At 38.4% G+C, this 21,659-nt stretch overlaps 2 protein-coding genes and 1 long non-coding RNA gene across 4 annotated transcripts; 2 read left to right on the forward strand and 1 right to left on the reverse strand.

Moving 5' to 3' along the window:
- The first annotated feature begins 289 nt into the window (after positions 1–289).
- On the forward strand, positions 290–9,002 carry LOC137295792 (zinc finger CCHC-type and RNA-binding motif-containing protein 1-like). Of its 2 annotated transcripts, none has more exons than XM_067827341.1 (6): positions 290–505; positions 1,816–1,927; positions 2,916–3,023; positions 4,220–4,317; positions 5,208–5,277; positions 8,168–9,002. In XM_067827341.1, the coding sequence occupies exons 1-6, from the start codon at positions 393–395 to the stop codon at positions 8,300–8,302; spliced, it is 636 nt and encodes a 211-aa protein (XP_067683442.1). In that variant the 5' UTR covers positions 290–392; the 3' UTR covers positions 8,303–9,002. The 2 variants fall into 2 exon arrangements, with proteins under 2 accessions (XP_067683442.1, XP_067683443.1); XM_067827342.1 differs by lacking the exon at positions 290–505 and adding an exon at positions 1,038–1,128.
- A 492-nt stretch (positions 9,003–9,494) lies between these two features.
- On the reverse strand, positions 9,495–18,090 carry LOC137295880 (EF-hand calcium-binding domain-containing protein 12-like). Its single transcript, XM_067827443.1, has 7 exons — positions 18,013–18,090; positions 15,881–16,733; positions 14,899–15,094; positions 12,702–13,015; positions 11,347–11,572; positions 10,374–10,683; positions 9,495–9,987 (listed from the first exon to the last, which is right to left on the reverse strand). The coding sequence occupies exons 2-7, from the start codon at positions 16,694–16,696 to the stop codon at positions 9,738–9,740; spliced, it is 2,112 nt and encodes a 703-aa protein (XP_067683544.1). The 5' UTR covers positions 16,697–16,733; positions 18,013–18,090; the 3' UTR covers positions 9,495–9,737.
- A 53-nt stretch (positions 18,091–18,143) lies between these two features.
- Positions 18,144–20,423, forward strand: LOC137295881 (uncharacterized). Its single transcript, XR_010957608.1, has 2 exons — positions 18,144–18,233; positions 18,443–20,423. It is a non-coding gene; the product is annotated as an uncharacterized lncRNA (long non-coding RNA).
- Positions 20,424–21,659: the final 1,236 nt, after the last annotated feature.

The following is a 21,659-nucleotide window of genomic DNA, read 5'->3' on the forward strand; positions in this document are numbered from 1 at the left end:
TGAACTCTAACTAGGTTTCTGTGTTATATAGGTTTAAATATCTAGGCATTAATTGTATCAAACATTAATTTGTGATACCAATTAATCAGTCTGTATATATATACACTTCGGTTCTTTTTTATATAAGATAATCTGGTAGTGGTGTAGACCAGCGCCTAGATTTTTTATGTTCTCTTATAGCTAAGATAGTTAGTCGTAAGTCAATGTTAAAGTATGGCACATACGACTATCGCAGAGCTAAGAGAGCTTCGAAAATCTAACATCCCGTTTGGAAGACGATTAACACAGCTCCGTCGACTTGCGGCGCGGTGGTGAACTACCGGCAGATAACTCTAATGTGTCGTGTGGCCGACGCATCGTAAACAGAGAAAATCGGTTACATCGATAGCAACATGAGCGGGGGTTTGGCCCCAAGTAGAAGTACCATTTATGTGTCTAACTTACCATTTTCACTTACCAACAATGATATGCACAAGATATTTGCTAAATATGGGAAAGTTGTCAAGTAAGTAGGTTCGGACAGCCGGACACAGACTGTCAATGTTACTTTCACAAAGTATGTAATAGTTTACAGTCGAAATATACTAACGGAATTCAGCGAGGACAAGGCACTGTCCCTATCTTCAAAGTTAATGGACTACGGGCCTGGTTCCTTGGTTTGTTTTTATGTCGTGGTGCAGTCCCATGAAACATTTCCTGCTTTAAAAGTTATCAGTATACCTGAAACGAAAATGACGAAGGAACTGGAGAAATATGTTTCATTGAATTCTTAATTCAGCCAAACAAAATATTAATAATTAGAAAATATAGTCGATAGAAAAAACAATAAAGGTTTTTCGATATGAAAATTGTATTAATCATAATATAGTACATTTACTTTTGTGATAGAAACTTTTCAAAATTTTCTCACATAATACCTATATGTTTATAATCATTCAAAATTTCGTTAATGGTGTAAGTCTCTACATCATTAGCCATTACTGCAAAGAAGTCCTTTGTCATGTTTTTCTCCCAAGTGTACTTGTAGTACGTTTCAGAGTTAGGTAACACTAACAGCGACACTGCGTTGAGTGCAGCAACTAGGACTGCAGACAGGTCAGGAGGAAGTAATGAGTCATAAGTCAGCAAGTGAGTCTGACCCGAAGTCATACCATCGGTGTTTCAGGCGCCAGAACAAGTTAGACCTTATCCAAATTTGAGCAGGTTTCAGACACTTATAAACATGAATTTCTCCTTTATCCATGAACAATTGTACAATATGTTGGGAAAACCAACTTTATCTTACATGCCATCATTTACAATGAGTCTGTGAACCATCAAACTTTGTCATTGAGCAAGTAAGTGCTGTATATGGTTTGTTTGTTTAAGCTGCACTCAGCAAAATTCCAGGTATATGGCAGCAGTCTGTACATAATTGAGTCTTGACCAGACAATCCACTGATCAACAACATGAGCATTTGTCTATGCATATATGTCAACCAAGTCAACGGGTCTGACCACCTGATCACTTTAGTCAATTTTATGACAAGCATGCATTACTGAAGACAACCCATGTGTATCTTTAATTTTCTAGGGTTCACTGCACATGAGGTTAATAAGTTTGTATTCTTACATCTTTGTAATTGGGTAGGTAGTACTGAATTGTGTTTAAAGTGTTTGCTCGTCATGCTGAAAACTTGGGTTCGATTGCCAACATGGTTACAGTATGTGTAGCCCATTTCTGGTGTCCTCTGCCATGATATTGCTGGAATATTGCAAAAGTATGTTCACTTGCTTTATGATATGACAGAAAGTAATTGAGCGATTTCATTCCAGAGTAACGGTCATGAAGGACAAGGACACACGGCGGAGTAAGGGCGTGGCTTTTGTGCTGTACCTTGAACGGGATGCAGCTCATAAAGCTGTCCGCTCTCTCAATAAGTCCCAGGTAGGGTAGACAAGTGTACAGACAAGTGATGTCCAGTGCAGAGAAGTATATGACACATTGAAAAACCCTTTTGTAAACAAAACTCTCTTTTACTTTTCTGCAAGTTTTGTGGACAGACAAATTCTTTATTGCAACATATGCAATGTTTTAGGGTAGATGCTAGCACCATTATGAAGCAGGTGATCCATTAAACTTGTTCTTCTTCATCATGCTTTTAAATGCCACTTAAAAAGTAACTTTTATGTAGTTGATCAAGACAAGGACATGGAAATAATCTTATTAGCATATAAGTTTTTGTTCACATGAACAAAGACGTTTTTAATGTTCTGTATGAACAAATGAACATGGGTGTACAGAAGATGAATACCATTTTTGGTTAATATGTAAAGTTTATTTACTTTTAAGACATTAGTATATTCCTGAATATTTCTGGAAACATCCTTCAATTTATAAATGTAATGCATTGTTAAGTTGTGATAAAGTAAATATCCTAATTACCTTAGCAACATTTGCAAAAGAAGCTTTAAGGTTAAGAAGTATTTGAATAGTGTACTTAACCATTTTGTAACTATTGTTTTTATCTTGTTGAATCTTATACTTGGGCTTATGCCCTTTGTGTTGAATAGACTTAGAATATTTAATTGCCTGTATGAACAAACTGATTTATTTAACCATTAACTTTTCAAACAGGTAAGATTAATTGCATTGAAAAGGAAGGGTAAATGCTATATTTTTATCACAAAATGTATTAATATCTAGTTCATGATGGGAATAGTTCACTGAGATCAAAGAACCATCAAGAGTGTTCTTCTGGTTGGTGCGAATATACATGTATCAAAAACAACATATCTGAAAACATGTTTGGAAGTGGCCTGTGGCACGCACTAAGCTGAAAATATACTTCTTTCCTCTCAACATTAATTGCTGAAATAACATATCAAAGCTGTGTTACCATGGTTACTTATTACTTCCTGTTCTTGTTTGACAGATGTTTGGAAGAACTATTAAATGCAGTATTGCGAAAGACAACGGCAGAACGACTGAGTTCATTAAGAAAAAGACATACAAAGATAAATCACGATGCTATGAATGTGGGGTGAGAGGAATTTCTGTTCCTTGTTTTCTCATTTACCTGTGGTTCTAATAGCAGTGATAAATTAACATTGGTTTGCTTTGACTTTTCAGCTTTTAGTAATTGTAGTTGTAAAAAGTGATAATGACATCTCCACTATTTGAATGGTCTTGTGTGTTTTACGCCACATTAACAATTTTGCAGTACTAGAGTAGGGATGTGCAGGTTTGGCTTAATACAGTTACTACAACTGTATATAGAAGCAAACCCCTGTCATCACGCCAACATTACCCAGTTGCCTACCGCATCATACCTAAACAATTGTAATGATGGTAATCAAATTTTAGTGTCTGAAACAATTGACCCATCCTATACTCAGCAATGAATGTAAATTTCTAAATCACCCAGAACATTATTTCCTTTGTTTCCTAGTTGATTTTTGCCAAGTACATCTTCAGTCAAAAGTTCCCTCTATTTTGGCTCTTGTCATAAGAGGCAACTAATGGGATTGGTGGTCAGACTCACAGACTTGGTTGACACATGTCATTGGTTCTTAATTGCGCACATCAACACTCATGTTGTTTATCACTGAAGTGTCTGGTCCAGCCTCGAATAGTTACAGACTGCTGCCACATAGCTGGAATCACGCTAAACTCTCTCACTCAGTCTACCTTTACTGGTACTGTTTTGAAATGGTTCTCACTGTGATAGGGAAAAGTAAGGGAGTGTTTGGAGAAGCTGTTACGCTGCTCACAATTACTAGGGTTCAATTTGAAGCTATTTTTTACACAGTTCTGTAGGCACTATCCCTTTGTGTTTGAGTTTCACAGTGTGGCACTGTGCACACAATACAGGAACACTGTAGTATAGGTGAAACTTGAATATCGATGAGTATTTCAGGATTGTTGTTGGATGTAGGGCTGGGATGGGTAACTTGAACACCTGGGGCAGGTGGGTAAAGAGTTGAACCCGGGTATCCATCACATTACCTAGACCCTCTTTGGTCATGTGACTAATAAGTGAAGATTTATTTGAATGTGTGTGTTTGCAACATGATTAAAATATTTCGTGACACCACTCTAATCTGGGCCTTGACTGATTTGTTTGAAGTGGAATAATTTGCAATTAGTGTTATAATGGTTATCATGGGGTCTCATACTCAGGTAGGAGATGTGGACCCATTCCAGTACTAGTTGAATGTGTGATGCTATTTTTAACAGGATGAAGGACACTTGAGCTATCAGTGCCCCAAGAACCTGCTGGGAGATCGGGAGCCTCCAGAGAAGAAGAAGAAGAAACAGAATGATGAAAATGAGGAGTATGCTTTATCTAGATCAGCTCTGAGATGGGAAATTACTTCTTCTCAACTGGTCAACGATTATTGTAAACATAATTTCACTGGTCCTCAGATTAAGTCCTGTTTGAGTACGATAAAATGTTTTTTTGGGGGAAGGTATATATATATTTCTGTTCCAATTTTGTGCAAAAATGAAGCATTAAAAATGACAGGTAGCTCAAACTGCTACCATTCAATCAAGACTGTCATCACTGGATATTTGCTTGTCCTCTGTAGTCTTGTCCTAGTGGATATACATAACGTTCAATAAATGAAACTGGGCTTCAAATTTGATAAAATGATTTTGAATGTCATTGCTTTGATCATTTGAGATCATATCAGATGTCTTGGATGCATCAATGTCTTGTTACTTAACTTCACCTACAATTATCAGCCACTTTGGCAGTTTTCTTTATATATAGTCTGAGAGAGATAGACAGGCCCAGGAAGAAGTTCATTTGAAAAGGTTCATGATCAGTGGAAACGTGCTAATCATGAAACATGCATTTTCTCAAATCTTATCATATCAGGTCATAGATTAACAAGTGTCCTGTTATCCAGATCTTTTGTCAGTTACCTAACTTTCAAAAATTGTACAGAGAAGAAGTGAAAAGCTATTTCATATAATTCATAAGATTATTTGAGTGTAGTGAACAGTAGAAAACGTCATTGTATCCTTTCAGCAAATTCAGAGTGAGCAAACAGGTGATAACTAACTTCGATCACAGAAATGTGAAATTTCAGACAAAATACCTTCAGATATGATGATTTACACCTTGTTTTTTGCAGTAATTGGGAAAGGTTAATTCAATCTATAACAAATGATAGGTGGATGTATTGTTATTTCACAACAGAGAAAATACATTTTCCAGAGATGAAAAGGATTCTGACAAGGAAGAAGACCAGACTCAAGACAGTCTATCAGCAGCTATTCGCTACCAGGTAATAATTTTAACCCTGATGCAGTCATCATTTCAAAATTCATTATTTTTGTATGTGTCTTTACATGCCTACCCATATAGTCTGGATCGGAATATTGGCCTAAAGTAACCCATGCGACTAACGGGACTGGGTGGTCAGGCTGACTGATTTAGTTGACACGTCATCGGTTCCCAGTTGAGCAGATCAGTGCTCATGCTGTTGATCACAGGATTGTCTGGTCCAAACTTAATTATTTACAGAATGTTGCCATATAGCTGGAATATTGCTGAGTGTGGTGTAAAACTAAACTCACCGGGTGCAAGTTTGACTTATAACTAATTTTCTGTAATAAGTTCTAACAAAAGATTTAATTAATGTGTATGGAAAGTTTGAATGTAAATGTCATGAAATTGTTTCCTATGCTGATGTAAAGATGGCTTTGAGTTTATCAGTATCACCATGCTCAATCTATCCCCACCCCCTTCCCCTGCCCATGCCCTTCATCTCTGACACAACCAATTCTTGCAGGACTGAAGCACTAATGTTGATTTTGTGGAGAGGTAATATCACCTTTATCTACAAGTACAGATGGCTAATAAAATGTGCATAATCATACAAAAGTCTGTTCAATCGATCTACGTTCTCCTGGAAAATATGTGTCTAAAAAGGAAGTATTTTCTTCAAAACGCGACAGCTAATTGCCTGACAATGAGGTCGGCCAGTTGGGAGCAAGCCTGCATACGACCTAGATCTGTGGTGTTATTATTAAAATATATAAACCTGAAGTGTGCATCTCACTATATGTCAGGTCATCTCTTGTTTTCCCAGAATAACCGCATTTGAGGTTTTTGTTTTAGAGGGACAGGGTTTACTTTTCATTAGTAAGACCACTCCCAGGTTTTACTTTTCGTTACTAAGACCACTTCCCAGGGTTTACTTTTCCTAACTTTATTTAAACATCAACATTCAAATGATCCATGAGTGTTTGAAATCAGTTGAAAAATATTGTTCAAGATTAAAGTCACAATACAAAGGTTTTCCGAAGCAGGTTGAAACCGCATTTCTCTCATCTGTAGGCAGACGCTCTACCGCACGGCCACCGGGCCGACGAAGGTGAAAGTTTAAATTATCTACTTATAGTTACTGTCATTAAATTGATTTTACGTGTGCTTCAGTTGTTGTTATGTAGCTTCATTAAATGATCATCTACATTGTAATTGCCCATCATTGACGGTATATGTGATAGAGAAAACACTTCTCCTTGGTTTTGATAGACAGTGTAAAACCTCAGAGGCATGTTTTTTCCTATACACAGCAGTCTACAGGAAGATACTTAAGCTGTGAAGTTCGTTAAAAAACATGACTTCTGTGTTTGGTCAAGGTGACACAAATAGGGTAAAACTGAGACAAAGGAATGCTCTGCACAGGAAGCGGGTGATAAAAGCGTGTCAGAAAAGACATGGGTCATGACTGACTTATGACAGGGAACGTGATTTCATGTTTTGTAAACTATGTACCGAAAATGGTATAGAAAATGGTTTGACACAAGATGCTAAATGCAGAAATTTTCAAAATACATCTTTGACCAGACGTCTAAATCACAGTGATCATAAACTGTTCAAAACTTGGTGATGATTTGCAGGTTGCAACTGCTCATGTGTCTTAAAAACAAGACAAAACAGCTATCACTTTGATGAAATGTTCATTGGGTGGCTTGTGAAAACATCCCATTGACAAAGTTTAAAAGTTATGTCGACTTATTTCATGAATTTGAAATTTGAATTGAAATTCTCCTGGAAGGTTAAATCATCAATAATTCTCCAACCACTGCCAGTGATCTATTACCATCAAGAGTCACCTGTGTAACCTATGTACTGTAACAATAAACTAGTTTGAATAATAATTGTGGCATTAATCTTTACCAGGGACACATATAAGTTCTGAGGGACTCAGTTGTTTCAGAATGGTCTTATAGATACTCAGTTCAATGAGTCCTGGGACTCAGACTGTTGAATTTGGAGATTTAGCTCTGGGGAACTGTCATTGATGTAAATACAGTAAAATCCTGATGAGTTGAATACCCTCATCTCAAATGTCATGTGTAAGTCAAAGTACCTGTTGGTCCAGATGATAAGTCGAATTTAGTACTTGGTCCCCAGCGATTCGACTCTTCAGGATTTGACTGTACATAAGAACATTTCAACACTTGTGTTTTGTTTGTTGGCTAATGCCACATGATATTCTGGCTATATGAGGGCTGATAGTAAGTAAAAGAGGCCATGGTCCTGAGGGTCAGTCTACTTAATTTGGATATGATGCATCCATTGCTGTAGTCTGTGTACTGAAGAATCCAATCCATTTAGTGATCATCAGTTTTCATTTACATACAAGCTTTCCCCATGATGTGTTGGAATGGGTCTTTAGCAACCCCTTTTTGTCAGAAGCAGTGCCAAACAGAGTATAATCAGGAAAATTCCAGCTCTATGAGTGGCGGTCTGTATGATTACACAATGCCATTTGGAAAATGGTAAAATGCAACATGTCGTATTTGGGATTTCACTTTCATAGTAAAGTACAAATTCTAGTACTTTTGGGGGTTGGGTCCCATCCGGGATTCAAACCCGCTCCCTCAGAGTCAGGCACCTAATTGTCAGCACACAAAATCAGCTGCCTAGCCTGCTCAGCCAATGCGACTTCCACAAAAAAATGGAAGTCAGATGGCGACTGTATATAATCATTGCCCAGGACAACACAATGATCAACAGCAGAGTATCGATCTGCACAGCTGGGATATGATGACGTGTCATTCAAAGTCCACACTGTTGACAATTTAACCCTGTTAATTGCCTCTGATGACAAGCTGAAAACTAACTTGTCTTAATGTTTTAACATTTCTTTCTGGGGTTTGCAGCAACAGAAGCACTACGAGGAGTCAGAGCAGTATCCTCTTCCATTCCCAGATGGGGACCAGGATGAACCCAAGAGGAAGAAGTATAAAAAGGATTCCTACTTCAGTGATGAAGAAGAACTTAGTGACAATGACTGATGATAAGAATAAAGGATATTGCAACGAATTCTGCTATATTGATCATGAACTGTCTTACATGGAATGTGTTCTGATTAAGGATGTGTTCTGCTGCAGGCAGTACAATTACCAACAAAGCATGCTCCTGATGTCTTGGGCAGCCAATACACATCACATTTGGGGGCATCCTGGCTTGGCAGCTGGGTTAGATTTGCCCACTAGTCCAATATAAGTGAAAATCTAGATGTGCGTGTCGTTTTTTCACCGGATCAAGTTATTCATCAAAACCCATGTTTGTGAAATTATCTGTGTGTTTGAGATATGACCAGTGGTGTCTCCCTGTGTCCGTCTATCAGTCTAAAGTGAGGTCCTCAAAAATACTGATTCGGCATGTCTCATGGTAATATAAGTTTATTAGAAGACTTTCAGGTTGTTTGAGATGACATCCTTATTTAGTGTTTATCATGATGAAGGTTTTGAATGTATTGTATTAGAGCAGAGATTAAATACACTGGTTAATGACCAATGTTTCTGTGTGCTGTTATCGCCATTGCTGTTGTTGTCGGTCAAAATTGAGGAAAACAGTTGGTCATCCATATCCATATATAACCAACTATCTCAAATGGGTCTTCACTCACGTTTTTTGTTTTTTGCAGAAAATCACATATTTTGAAGATGAAAGTAGTAATAAATAAAAGTCCAAACTGCTTTTGAAAACTGATTTGTGTTCTGTATTATTTTAAGATAACATCACTTTGATGATGGGTAAAAATGACCCCTACTGTTTTGTGTATATAACATGTATTTACACTTATTCTCCAAATGCCAGGATAGATAATATTTATTAAAACTGTTCAGTACAGGGTACCATTTGTGATTTGGACAAAGTGATCTTTGTTCTACAGTGATTTTTGCTTCCATACCTCAGCACAGACTTTGTTTTTTGTTTAACATCACATTCCACAATATTCAAGCTGTATGGTGGAGCTGGGTAAATAATCAAGTCTGGACCAGAGAATCTAGTGATCAAAGTCATGAGCATCGATCAATGCAGACTGGGATACGATGACATGTGTCAACCGAATCAGCAAGTCAGACCTCCCGATCCTGTCAGTCACTACATTACAGACTTATGCCAGTCATGCTACTAAGTTTTGTGCAAAAGCATATTCTATAATTTGTTCAAACCCATGAGAAATAATGGAGAACAGGCCTGGAATGAAATTGCTTTTATTTCTCTTGTTCTGGTTTGAAAACAATCATCTTGTATATGTTAGTTTAAATGTAAATTGAATTTAAAATGATATGAAAATTAAATTATCCAAAACACGCAAAATTTCACACAAATCATAGTTTGTACATTCAGCTTGTAAGAAAATCACAGGATTTTTTGGCAAAAATATCACAGCCTCAGGACATTTATACACACTGTACACAAAACAAGCAGCCCGAAACCTCAAGGATTCCTGTAATGGCGCGCACAGGGGGCATACATGACATGACCTTCTGGTCCAACCGGCCAAGTCTGGAGGTCGTTGTGATACCCCGGGTTGGAGCGTTTCTGTTGTTTTGTGTTGTGGAACACAGCCTGGGATCCATCGTTGGATGTCGGCATACACAGACGGAGCTTGCTGAGAAGGTGACCTGGCCAGAAGGCGTTGTTGTCCACGTTACCATGGAGCTGCTTGTAGCGGACTGCCAGATGACTTAGAACAGAGATAAAGCATGTGATATTTTTACAAAATTTTGCATACACACACACACAGATACACACATGGTTTTGAAGACTGAGTCCTTCATTTTTCTTGTGTGACTATTAAAGAGCAAAATTGTAATACTGAGATCCTTTGGAAGTCAAATTGCAAACATTAGTATTAGGCTTAGTTTATTATCTATGGCTGGGGAATGATGACTGTTATAGAGCAGCATGTACAAAGTAAGTGTACCCATTGTACCCAAGTGGGGAATCGAACCTACTCAAGACCTGGGTAGTGAAAAGTGTTTACCCAACCTGGATACGTGAGTAATCCATCCCAGCCCCAGGCGAAATAGTTTCTGAATATTTCCAAATCCCAATAACTCTTCTGCATACCTTGTCAGCTCTTCATATTCCTCAAAAGACATCCAGCAGTCAATCTTACGACTGATCAGAGCTCTTCCAGTTGACAGAGTCTCCTTGGATACAGACTGTGTCACATTGGATCCTCTAGGATATATATGACGGCTATCAATCATGAGTTGCCCGCTCTTGGATCGCTTCATCCTGTCTTTGTGTCGGACCTCCAGAGGTGCACGTGGAGGTTTTGGAGAGGTAGCAAAGCGGGTGGAAAGCAGTTTCTGGCCAGGCTGGGACACCCGTCTCTTGATGCTCCCAGGAGGAAGGTCAGGTGGATATAACAGGACTGCAGGCAAAGAAGTTGGATATTTACTTCTGAATTCTTTTATCTGTAGTCCTTTGATTTAAAAATGTAAATTTGTGTAATCCTGTGGATGAAACTGTAAAGTACAAGGGGCAGGTCTCACAAAGTGATGGTAGTGTTTTCATAATGTGTAAGTTACATGGTGTTAGATGTCTGTAGCATTGGCTCTTCTTTGAGAAATGGGACCTGAGTCAGAACTGACAAGTCCTTGTTTTCATCTCCATAATTCTTAGTGTCATGAATGGTAAAACATGCACCATCTTTCTGAATAGCTTTATGACATATCTTACGAAACATCTTTATGTATGATGTAGCAAGATATCTAATCACCAGTCTTCTGCTTTCCAGGGAAGACACCATATCCTCTATACCATGAAGGTTGAGGCAACCATACAGGTCACAAATCAGAAAAATGTCAGTCTCCCGTTCTGGTATTCACAGAAACCATAAATAATATGACAAGGGCCCTTTAACTGAAAATTTGAAATATTCCTGGGGGTCATCCACACTAGCACATACAGCACAAAAAAAATTGTTAACATGCCATGTCTTTGAAAATACAAGCCTTTTCCAAATTAAGGAGCTAACAGGTCAAGGCTTCTTCCAAGAATTATCACAGTGACGCAAGTAGTATGTTCCACTCACCTCTCTCCAATACAGGGCGTGTCAGAGGTACACCTTTCTCTTCACACATACGAACAACGTCATAGTATTCCTTAAGTCGCAGCTGCCGGAAGCGGTTCACCATCTCACCCACCTCCCCTCCCAGGGTGGATACAAGTGAGTGGTTGTCAATAGCCTTATGGCCAATCTTGATGACAGAGGGAGGGGGGCTTGGTGACACTGACGAATCTCTCTTGCTTCCTGAAGACTGAAACAAGGGAGGCAACCGAGTCAAGTAGTCTATATACCAGATGAGGTAGGTTCTTACTATCTTCTAACGTAAAATGTGTATAAAGTTTGTTTATGACTATTTCTAGTCTCATTAGTATCACTAGGATCTCAGCATTTTGCATTTTATCACTGGCTGGTCCAGAGTTGATTATCTACACTACAAATAGGTGATATAGGTGGAATACCGTGCTGAGTGTGACATGCCACAAAAAAGAGAGAAAAGGATATTGGCTATGATTATTAATATCATTGTAAACCAAAAGTCACTGTGTTCTGTAATCTGATTGGTTGAAAAACATGATCAAATGGTATTTAATTCCCGGAAACTGCAAGACTGTTCGCTGTGTATTGACGTGTAGAAACATTGCATCACAATTGTTTTGTTGTGTCATGTATTTTGTGTACTCCTCCAATAAATGTAAACTGGCACTGTTCCCATGGCCGACTCAATTAACTAGTACTAACATCTGAGAAAGTGTAATCTCAAACAAAATATGTTGCAGCCTTGTACATGTTACATGTAATCATAGTTATGGTGTCCAGGGTCAAATATAATTATAACATTGAAGAATTATTGTAACCAAAAGTCACTGTGTTCTGTAATCTGATTGGTTGAAAAACATGATCAAATGGTATTAGATTCCCGGAAACTGCAAGACTATTTACTGCGTACTGACACGAAGAAACCTCACAAACAATTGTTTTGTTGCGTCATCAACAGTGGTGACGTCATTCAAATCATATTGTGACGTAAAGTCAGAATGATGTCACAAATGAGCAGCTCCAGATGCTACCATGGGAACCAGCCGAAACGACCATCTGATGACACATCACTGCTGTACGAGTACTCGATGTAAACGAGTGCAGACACTAGAACCCTTTGGTTTACTTTTTTGCTTACAGTGTCGAAAAACATCATGTGTTGGCCAATTTCCTGGTGTTATTGAGTATTTGAAGCATGGAAATATTCCATTTGAAACCTCCGGTTAACGCCATCAGTTCCAAATGTATTCCCATGCTTCAAATACTCAATCATAAACACCCGGAAACTGGCCAACACATGATGTTTATCTCCTAAATGAAAGGTAAATTATCAAAACACCTACTTTCCTTTTTGACTGGGACCGTGTGAGTACCACATGATCATGTTTCCGAAGGTCCACCATTGCCTCTTCAGATGATAAAATCATCTGTTCCAGTCTTGTGTCACCAGGAGGGGGCTCGAGGTACTGGGGAGTAGAGTTACCTCCCCTTGATCTCTCACTGCTGTTACTGCTTCTGTTAGAGGTTGGACGGCCTTCGGCAGTCATGGTTCTCTCAGTAGCTCTGTCCAGTGGTGCCTGACCCACAGTAATATCACCTTGGACACGATGTGAGTTCTTGGATGATGAGCTTGGTGACCTCCCACCTCGTGATGTTGCTGTGGAAAAAATTGTATAAACAACTTTTCTCTGCACATAACAGCTATCTACAGACTTTCAAAGAGGTGAGTGAGTTTCGTTTTATGTTGCTTATAGGAATATTCCATTAATATGGTAGGGGAAACCAGAAATGGGCCTCACACATTGTACCCATGTGGGGAATCAAATCAGGCATTCTGTGTTAATTGAGCCAACGCTTTGACCTCTAGGCTGTCCCACTGACCTATGTTTCATTGGCACATAAAAGTAGGAAGGGCATGAAGACAAAATACTTTTCTTCCAAAGATGATAACTCATAATTTCTGTTGGGGTGGTAGGGTAGCCTGTAGTATTTATAGGGTTCGCTTGTATTATGCCGAAGACAGTCTCATTATTGCTAACAGTGACATAAAACTGAACTCACTCCTTCGCTCATTTCTTTTCAGGGTTACTTTTTGCACTTTCATTCTTCTGATGAATAGTTGCTGAGTGCAGTGTAAAACTACACTCACTTGCTCTGATGAATGGGCAAGAAATAGACATGAAATGTTGCTACAATTTGAAGTTGTTTATATCCAGAAAAGATTTCATGTTTTCAAGGCTGAACTCGAATTTGTAATAATTTTTCCTGGATAAAAAGACCATTGATATCATTATGCTAAAAGTGTTATTGAATGTTGTTTTATTCTTTGCAGATGATTATCAATGAGAGATTATTACTTTGGACTTTATCAGTTCACAGTCTTAACATGAAAAGGGTGATGTAGTCTATGGCAGACCTGCCTACCCTACTTGCCTTCAAAGTGTATAATCTTGGTGGCTAAATATGTATTTTGAGGTGTAAAAGTGTACAGTCTTTTAAGGAATATAATCTGGCTCCTCCCAGCATGATTCCTGAAAGCACAATATTAATGTCCGCACGGCAATACACATACTTGGCTCTTTTAGTTGACCTGCTTATTCCGGGGATGGAAGTGTATTTCTCAATACACTTTTGATGGGAGGATAGTTTTTGATTTTCGAATCCCGTGTTTTGTCAATGGCTTGGTAAATAACCATGCTGTGGCTATTCCTAAGCAATCAGAATATATCAGTAAGACTTGGGTGTGTGTGTCAATGACATTGATAGACAATACTGGAAGAACAGACAAGGATGTTCTCAATGATGGTTAAAAGTTGAACTACAGTGTGGAATGAAACTATTTTTTACGAATGTATCTCGATAGGTGTACAACCTGCTATGTGGGCGTAGAATTGTATTTACTGATGAAAAAATTGTACAAAATACGCCAAAATACGCCAGGTAGGCAGGTCTGCTATGGGTTAAAGCATTCATTTGTCACAACAAAGACCATTAGGTTTGATTCCCTACATGACAACAATTTGTGAAGCTTATTTCTGATGTCTCCTGCCATGATATTGCTGGAATATTGCTAAAAGCGGCATAGAACCTCACTCACTCTTAACACAAAACAGCTACAACCATTGTGTGTTAGAAATTTGCTTGACATATCTAACAGAGACTGCAATTGATACAAACGAACATGTTGAAAGCAGATTCTTGTGCACTGTTAACACTGTTCAGATCACTGGGGCTCCTAATTTCAAATTTAAAAGGAATTGTTTGTTTTTAACAAAAATATGTGCATTCAAAGACAAAGCTTTAGTCCAATGTGACTGCTATGTTCACACTAGTCAGTGACCAGGTGTGTTACTACGCAAGCCAATTTTTCCATGTAAGTCTGATAAGTTGCAAAGCTTCATATTTAGATAGTACTACAAAAAGCATACGTTTGTCCTGGCTTTTTCATGTAATGATAGCTATGCCCATGGTGACAAAACTTAACACTTAAGTTTGTGAAACGTTACAAGCAAAGCATAAGATTATGAGGGTTTTAAAAACCTGGAGAGTCTGAGCGACTTCTGCTTGACGAACTTCTTGAGTTCTGAGACATCTGCTCTCTCTTCTTCTCTCGCCTCTCTCTCTTCCACCTTAGCATGCCCTTCGCAAGTTCACTGTAGTCTACTTCATCAGTCAGGTCTGAGTCAAGGGAGATAACCATGTCTTCCAACTCCTTCTCTGTAATGTCAAGCTGGGCCTGGTGGCAAAACAGCAGAGTGATTTCAGACAACCAGAAACGTTATACCGACTGCTGAAATGTGTCTACCCTGTTAGTGTAGGATGAGAATCAGTTTGAAAACATTAGGCATCATCAAAACAGTGTCTGCTATCCTTAAATAATTAATGAAAGATGGCCATGAGGGACTCAGCTGCAGGCTTTAAATTCTACAAGTCAAACCAGTAAAAACAAAATAGACTACACTGTATACTTTCACATTGTGTCTACAAACTCAATTAGAGAATCCTCTGGCACAGAGAGATTGTTGCTGACATTCCTTGCGCAAAGCGCTGAAAGACGTGAAACTGTAAGTTATGGTAACATAAAGGATCAAGGATGATTCCCGAAGATAATAAAGGCTAAAACAAATAAGGAGAGATTCCAATTGAAAAACAAGACAGATAATTTACTGATGGCAACTGCAAATATTCGTACCTGATTGCTTGATAAAATAACAAGTCTACCACTGGGTCTCCAGGCTGGTTGGTCATGGAACATGACGAAAGTTCAGCATTATTTCAGCAATATCACAGCCACCCATAAATCCCTGGGTCTGGATCAGACAAACCAGTGACTGATATCATGAGCAAAGTCTCACACCTTCAACCAAATTAGTAGCTTGACAATGTTGTTTATTATTACTCAGCTGCCTTTACTCATACTTAAATTCCAAATAACAATTAAAAAGGTCTCTATCTGTAGTAATGAAATTCAACCCAAACAGGAAAGCACTACAAGAAAACACATCTGATCAAGACCCCTTACCTCCTCTATGCATTTGGCAAATTCATCCTTTGACACAGACCAGTTTTTGTCCTTGTCGACCAGACGGAAAAGATCCAAAAGCCTAACCCTCCTTTTGTGCAGATGCTCATCTAGGATCTGGAGGCCATGAGGGGAGGGTATCTTCATCACCGGGACAGGGGGAGCCTGTGTTGGAGTAGAGCGATGGGGTTCCTTTACCACAGGCTCCTCTGGCTTAAAACGTTTCTCATCCTTCATTCTAGTCATAACACGTGTCTCCAAAACTGTTATCTGTGTTTTTCCTTGAAGCCATTTGTCATTCAGACCAATGCTGTTCAAATCTTGTCGAAGTTTTTTACGGTCACTTATCCATTTCTGATATTCTTCACATTTCTCCCTTTCCTTCTGTGCTTCTATTTCCTCTGTTGATGGTTTTTTTTCAGGAGGTGTCTGTGGCTGAAGGTCAGAGTTCAAGGTTACTGCTGGAGGGGGAGACTTCCTGTTCTGATAAATGCCAAGTCTGTGTTTCATTGGTGTCTCCATTGGTGGAGCAACAATGATACGTTTCCTGCTAAGGGGACCTCCAAATATTCTCACTGCAGCTTTGTAGCCTTTGACATGACGAAGATCCCTCTGTTGAAATCCATCTAGCCTTTTACCCTCAGGAATGTGATCCATATTATAATGGTCAAACAGCCGCTCCAGAGAAAAGCTGACATCAGTATGATCCAGCAGATCTGGACCACTACGCTGGGAGGGCGGCATGTTTATTTGTTTTGAAGTTTTTGCTGAGACGAAAGTGTTAGGATAACAAGACCTCAGTGGGTTATATAGCATCCATCAGTGTTCTGTATTAAGAGGCATACAGATCCATCTGAAAACAAAACAAATGTGACTAAAATCAGATCTTAGTCCTTGATACCATACAACAGACATCTGAGGACATCCAATGAGTCATGTCATGGAGGTCCTCAACTGACCATGAAAGACCAATGGAATGACTGACAAGAAGCTGACATTAACCAGTCATATAGCTGTTTTCTTGATCTTTATGGTAAAGATTCACACTTGCACCTTCCATTTAAGATTATTATTTAGAACATTTTCTTTTCAGTTGCAGAACTAAATGAAAGAAAAGTCCTCCGTATGAATTTTTTTTCCCTGTTAAAGCAAGATATTGAGAAAGATTTTTACTGAAGCACTCCTGCATGTTGTAACATTTGTTGTTGAACAGACTCCATGATAACCTGTTCTAGGTTATATGATTTAATAACACAATCAGATTATCTATATCATTTTAGAAGCTGATGATTAAGTGTCTTCTTTTCACATTCAGATTGTCACTTTCCTTATTTGCTGTTTTTTCTTAAGATTGAAAAGGGGTTAAGAGAAACAAAAGTTATGGTCTGGCAACTTCTTTCTTGCAATAGGTACAACATTTCATGCATCAATGCTAGCGCCACTATCATGCATCTACTACACCGAAAATGTGCACCTACTGCAACAAAGAAGTTGTAAATCCATAAATTTTGTTTATCTTCATCATACCAGCTTCTAAAGAAGTAAGGTAGTTTTAATGTGATCTATAATGGGATGTTCTTAGATCTGAATTTGACAGAGTGAGTATTACACTGTTAGTGATATTCCAGAAATAATATTATCCAGTGAGATATCTTCAGAAAGAAAAAAAACATGGATAAGGAAACCGATGACTAAACATGTGAGCAGCATGAGTAGTAGGCCAAATAGATTATGGTAATAATTTTCAATTTAAATTCATAATGAATAATAGTTTAACACTATCAGCCACATATGCAAACATGTGAGTTAAACCATTATATTCTAAGATGTTCATCTACTGAGATTCCGGTTACACCATTCCAATTTATACATATATACTACCAAAAAAGTGTACATGTATTTTGTTTCTACAATGACGCCTTGTAAGGTGGAGGTGTTACTCAGTGGTAGCACTAAAAGATATTTTGGTGGGCGACACGACGAAGATAAAACATTAACCGATAACACACGTGTTCTGTATTGCTGCACTGTCATCGACTTAGCATATTCTGTCATTTTAGATCCATGGAATGTGATGTCCGTGGTCAGGGTAATAAACTGAAAACGGAAAATATCTCTAAAAATAATCTTACTGTGGTTTACAGTGAGCGCCATCTTGTTGCCACTGTAAACAAGTATTCAAACTCCTCACAGCGACATTCTACGGCACTTCAGACTCTTCATCACAATGAAGTATAATGTGAGGAGTTTGAAAACCGAAATCAGCGCCATCTACCACCTTACAGTGTTTTGAAATAACCGAACATGTGTTTTAGAAAAGATTGTGAGAAATGTGGAAAACCTACCTGGGCCGGTACGGGGGATATCTGATTTTACATATCTGAGATATGATGTGCTGAATGCATGCAGTTTTCTATACTGAACGCTATTTTTCTAGTAATGAAAATGCACGCTGCATGTGTTAGTATAACAAAATAATGTCAATGTGAATTTGTTTACCGGTGTCAACTTATTTGCTTGACATGACAGGAAAACAACAGCATTCTTTTTACTTTTTAACAGGTTGTGGGAATCACATTGAGAAGGCCTTGGAAGGTGTTCCTCCTGAACAGAGATGCCAGTGTCCCAGGGAAAAGAAATAACTGCAATGAATCTTGCATTTTAACATCTGCACCTGCCTGATAGCAAATAGTCAGCCAGTCTTCTTCGTAAACATTACCAAACTGAAAATATTGATTCCTCATCAGCTTAACTGAACAGTGCAGTATGCCTAAAAGCTGATAGTTACACGTAAGATTGAGACAGGATGGTGTCTTTCACTCATCGTCACTCATGACTGATGGCAGTGTGCCAAGTAATAAATAATAAGGGTAAAGCCTAACATAAAATGCTGAAGTGGGTTGTTGTTGGCATGGCTATGGGAAACGTGTACCCATACCTACAGAAACATAACCTAGCCAAAATCGGAATACAGAAACTACCCTGGAAAGTGTCCACTCGGCACTTTTTCTTGAATGGAACGGCCATACCGTTGCAGGAGGTGCATATTCGACTTTATAACCCAGGTGGTCAATGTGTGGATAGTTGCATACTAATCTTGTATGTCACACAAGTGTCTTATCATGTTGACCTGTGTCGTAACAACCTGACCTGAGATTGTGATGATGATAACTGATGACCTCTCAATTAGGTCATGTTGTGACAGAACTGATGTTTTAGTTATTCTACAACTTGAATACATAATGGGAATGTAAACATTGTGAATGTTACTGTACCTCAGTTTTATTTTGAGTCAAACTGAGACAATATATCCATCAAAAACCGTAAGTGCACTGTTTCCACTAGTGAAGTTAGCCAAGTGAAGCAACTGCATACCAAGAAAATGGATGATATGGAGTAGTTTACTGTAGGTGGCAGTATGAGGCGACAACATCTGACATGCATTGTGACGTCAGTTACCAAGGGTTCTAACAAGAATGGCATAGTGACATCATTATAGTGAGACGTCATGCACAAAGTGTACTACAGTACAACATACTTCTGCAACCTTTTTCTGAAGCCATGAAAATAACAAATGTATGCTATCTTTTCAGTCTAATACATAAGACGTGGATGACAAATAGAATACCACACTCGGTGCCATTACATACTAATAACACCTTTCCATGGTATCTCTGCTCGGTAAGGTACATCAGGAAGGATACTTGTTTCGTATAATTTGTATGTAATAAGACCTCATGTAGCATTTTCTATGCATTACAGAAGACACAAGACTACACAGTAATGAATGTTTTGCAATGTACAGTACCACTCAGGATGCACAACTGGTTTCAGTTTTGGGTTGTAGAATATGGATTTTTTCTCCTATTTGCTGTATTTTGACTTATCTTGGGTACGTATCTGTAGTACCTGTGCAGACAAAGACCTCCATAGCAACATTAACCATAAGGTTCTGAAAAAAAAACCCAACATGATTATGAACCATTGTTTATTCCAAATCAGTTCGTCTAGTCATGATGCAAAGTGTTTTTCTGTTGAGAATTCCTAGAAAATCTGGGGTAGAATATGTCTTCAGCAACCCAAGCTTGCCATAAAAGGTGACTTTGCTTGTCGTAAGAGGCGACTAACGGGATCGGGTGGTCCAAATGCTTAAACGGTATAATAGGTAAAAAGTATATCCTTGTATTCAAACTGGGATATAATCACATGTATCCACCATGTCAGCGAGGATGACCCACCCGATCTTGTTAATTGCCTCTTACAAGCATGGGACGCTGAAGACCAATTCAGGTACTTCAGGGGTCTCAAATTGAGAAGACATTCCATAATATAAATGGAATAATGTTCAAAGTGCCATTAAATTTATCTCTGTACTCACTCACGGATGGTTTCACACAATATTCCCCCTAAAAAGCCATCTGAAGAAATAGGTTGAGGGTATTTGGCCAGGATTATACAATAAGCATTTCAGTGACATTGTATCAATGGCAATCAAACTTGTTCGTTTGTGAGTTTATGAATTAAACCGTTATGTGCACATCCATGTTCATTGTTTTGGGGTTTTTTTTAAATAGAAGGGCCTATTCTTGAATGATGTGTATTTTAGAAGCAAAATATTGTGCTTGGCAAAGCATGATTGGAAACGAGAAAGCAAATATTTTATATTGAAGATTTGGGCATACTTAGCATACTTATGCACAGAAAATCTGTAATTGAGGTTCATATTTAGGAGATAAACATCATGTGTTGGCCAATTTCCGGGTGTTATTGAGTATTTGAAGCACGGGAATATTTCATTTGAAACCTCCGGCGGAAATTGGCCAACACATGATGTTTATCAACATTGTAAACACAAAAGTAAACCAAAGGGTTTTACTGTATGCACTCGTTTACATCGAGAACGAATACAGCAGTGAAGTGTCATCAGCTGGCCGTTTCAGCTGGTTCCCATGGTAGCATCTGGAGCTGCTCATTGGTGACGTCATTCTAACTTTACGTCACACTATGATTTGAATGACGTCACCACTGTTGATGACGCAACAAAACAATTGTTTGTGAGGTTTCTTCGTGTCAGTACGCAGTAAATAGTCTTGCAGTTTCCGGGAATCTAATACCATTTGATCATGTTTTTCAACCAATCAGATTACAGAACACAGTGACTTTTGGTTTACAATAATTCTTCAATGTTATAATTATATTTGACCCTGGACACCATAACTATGATTACATGTAACATGTACAAGGCTGCAACATATTTTGTTTGAGATTACACTTTCTCAGATGTTAGTACTAGTTAATTGAGTCGGCCATGGGAACAGTGCCAGTTTACATTTATCGGAGGAGTACACAAAATACATGATCAGAACTGCCAGTTGTCTAACTTCCATTTTGTGAAAGCTGTGATGGCTGAGTGGGTTTGATGGCTTTATGGAATGGCGATTAGGTGCCTGAGTATGGGTTCGAATCATGGATAGAGCACAACCTAATAAAAGTCCTAGAATCTGTACTTTAAACAAAGCTGTAAAAGATAGTGCACACGATAATAACATGTTTCTGGGTGATGGAGGTGCTCCATACTTCCTTCAGAAGAATTATTCATTATATCGCTATAACACATTTTGCATTAGTGTACATGACAGATTCTCTGTGTTCAGACCAAGCTGTATCTGACAACAATGAAATGTTGAAGGGATAAACTGAACAAGGACAAGTTTAATCTGGCATTTTTATATTGCACCCATGACGTGACAATTCACTAGAAGATATTTGAAAATAGGCT

This window comes from Haliotis asinina, chromosome 9 (assembly GCF_037392515.1).
Source record: "Haliotis asinina isolate JCU_RB_2024 chromosome 9, JCU_Hal_asi_v2, whole genome shotgun sequence".
NCBI lineage: Eukaryota > Metazoa > Mollusca > Gastropoda > Lepetellida > Haliotidae > Haliotis > Haliotis asinina.

Bases quoted from the DNA above. Each gene is read 5' to 3' on its own strand.
- LOC137295792 (XM_067827341.1), top strand. From the start codon at position 393: ATGAGCGGGGGTTTGGCCCCAAGTAGAAGTACCATTTATGTGTCTAAC. The intron at 3,024-4,219 runs GTGAGAGGAATT...TATTTTTAACAG, and splicing joins CACGATGCTATGAATGTGGG to GATGAAGGACACTTGAGCTA. The intron at 5,278-8,167 runs GTAATAATTTTA...TGGGGTTTGCAG, and splicing joins CAGCAGCTATTCGCTACCAG to CAACAGAAGCACTACGAGGA.
- LOC137295880 (XM_067827443.1), bottom strand. From the start codon at position 16,696: ATGCTATATAACCCACTGAGGTCTTGTTATCCTAACACTTTCGTCTCA. The intron at 13,016-14,898 runs GTTTTTAAAACC...TTTTTTCCACAG, and splicing joins AAGTCGCTCAGACTCTCCAG to CAACATCACGAGGTGGGAGG. The intron at 9,988-10,373 runs GTATGCAGAAGA...CTCTGTTCTAAG, and splicing joins GAATATGAAGAGCTGACAAG to TCATCTGGCAGTCCGCTACA.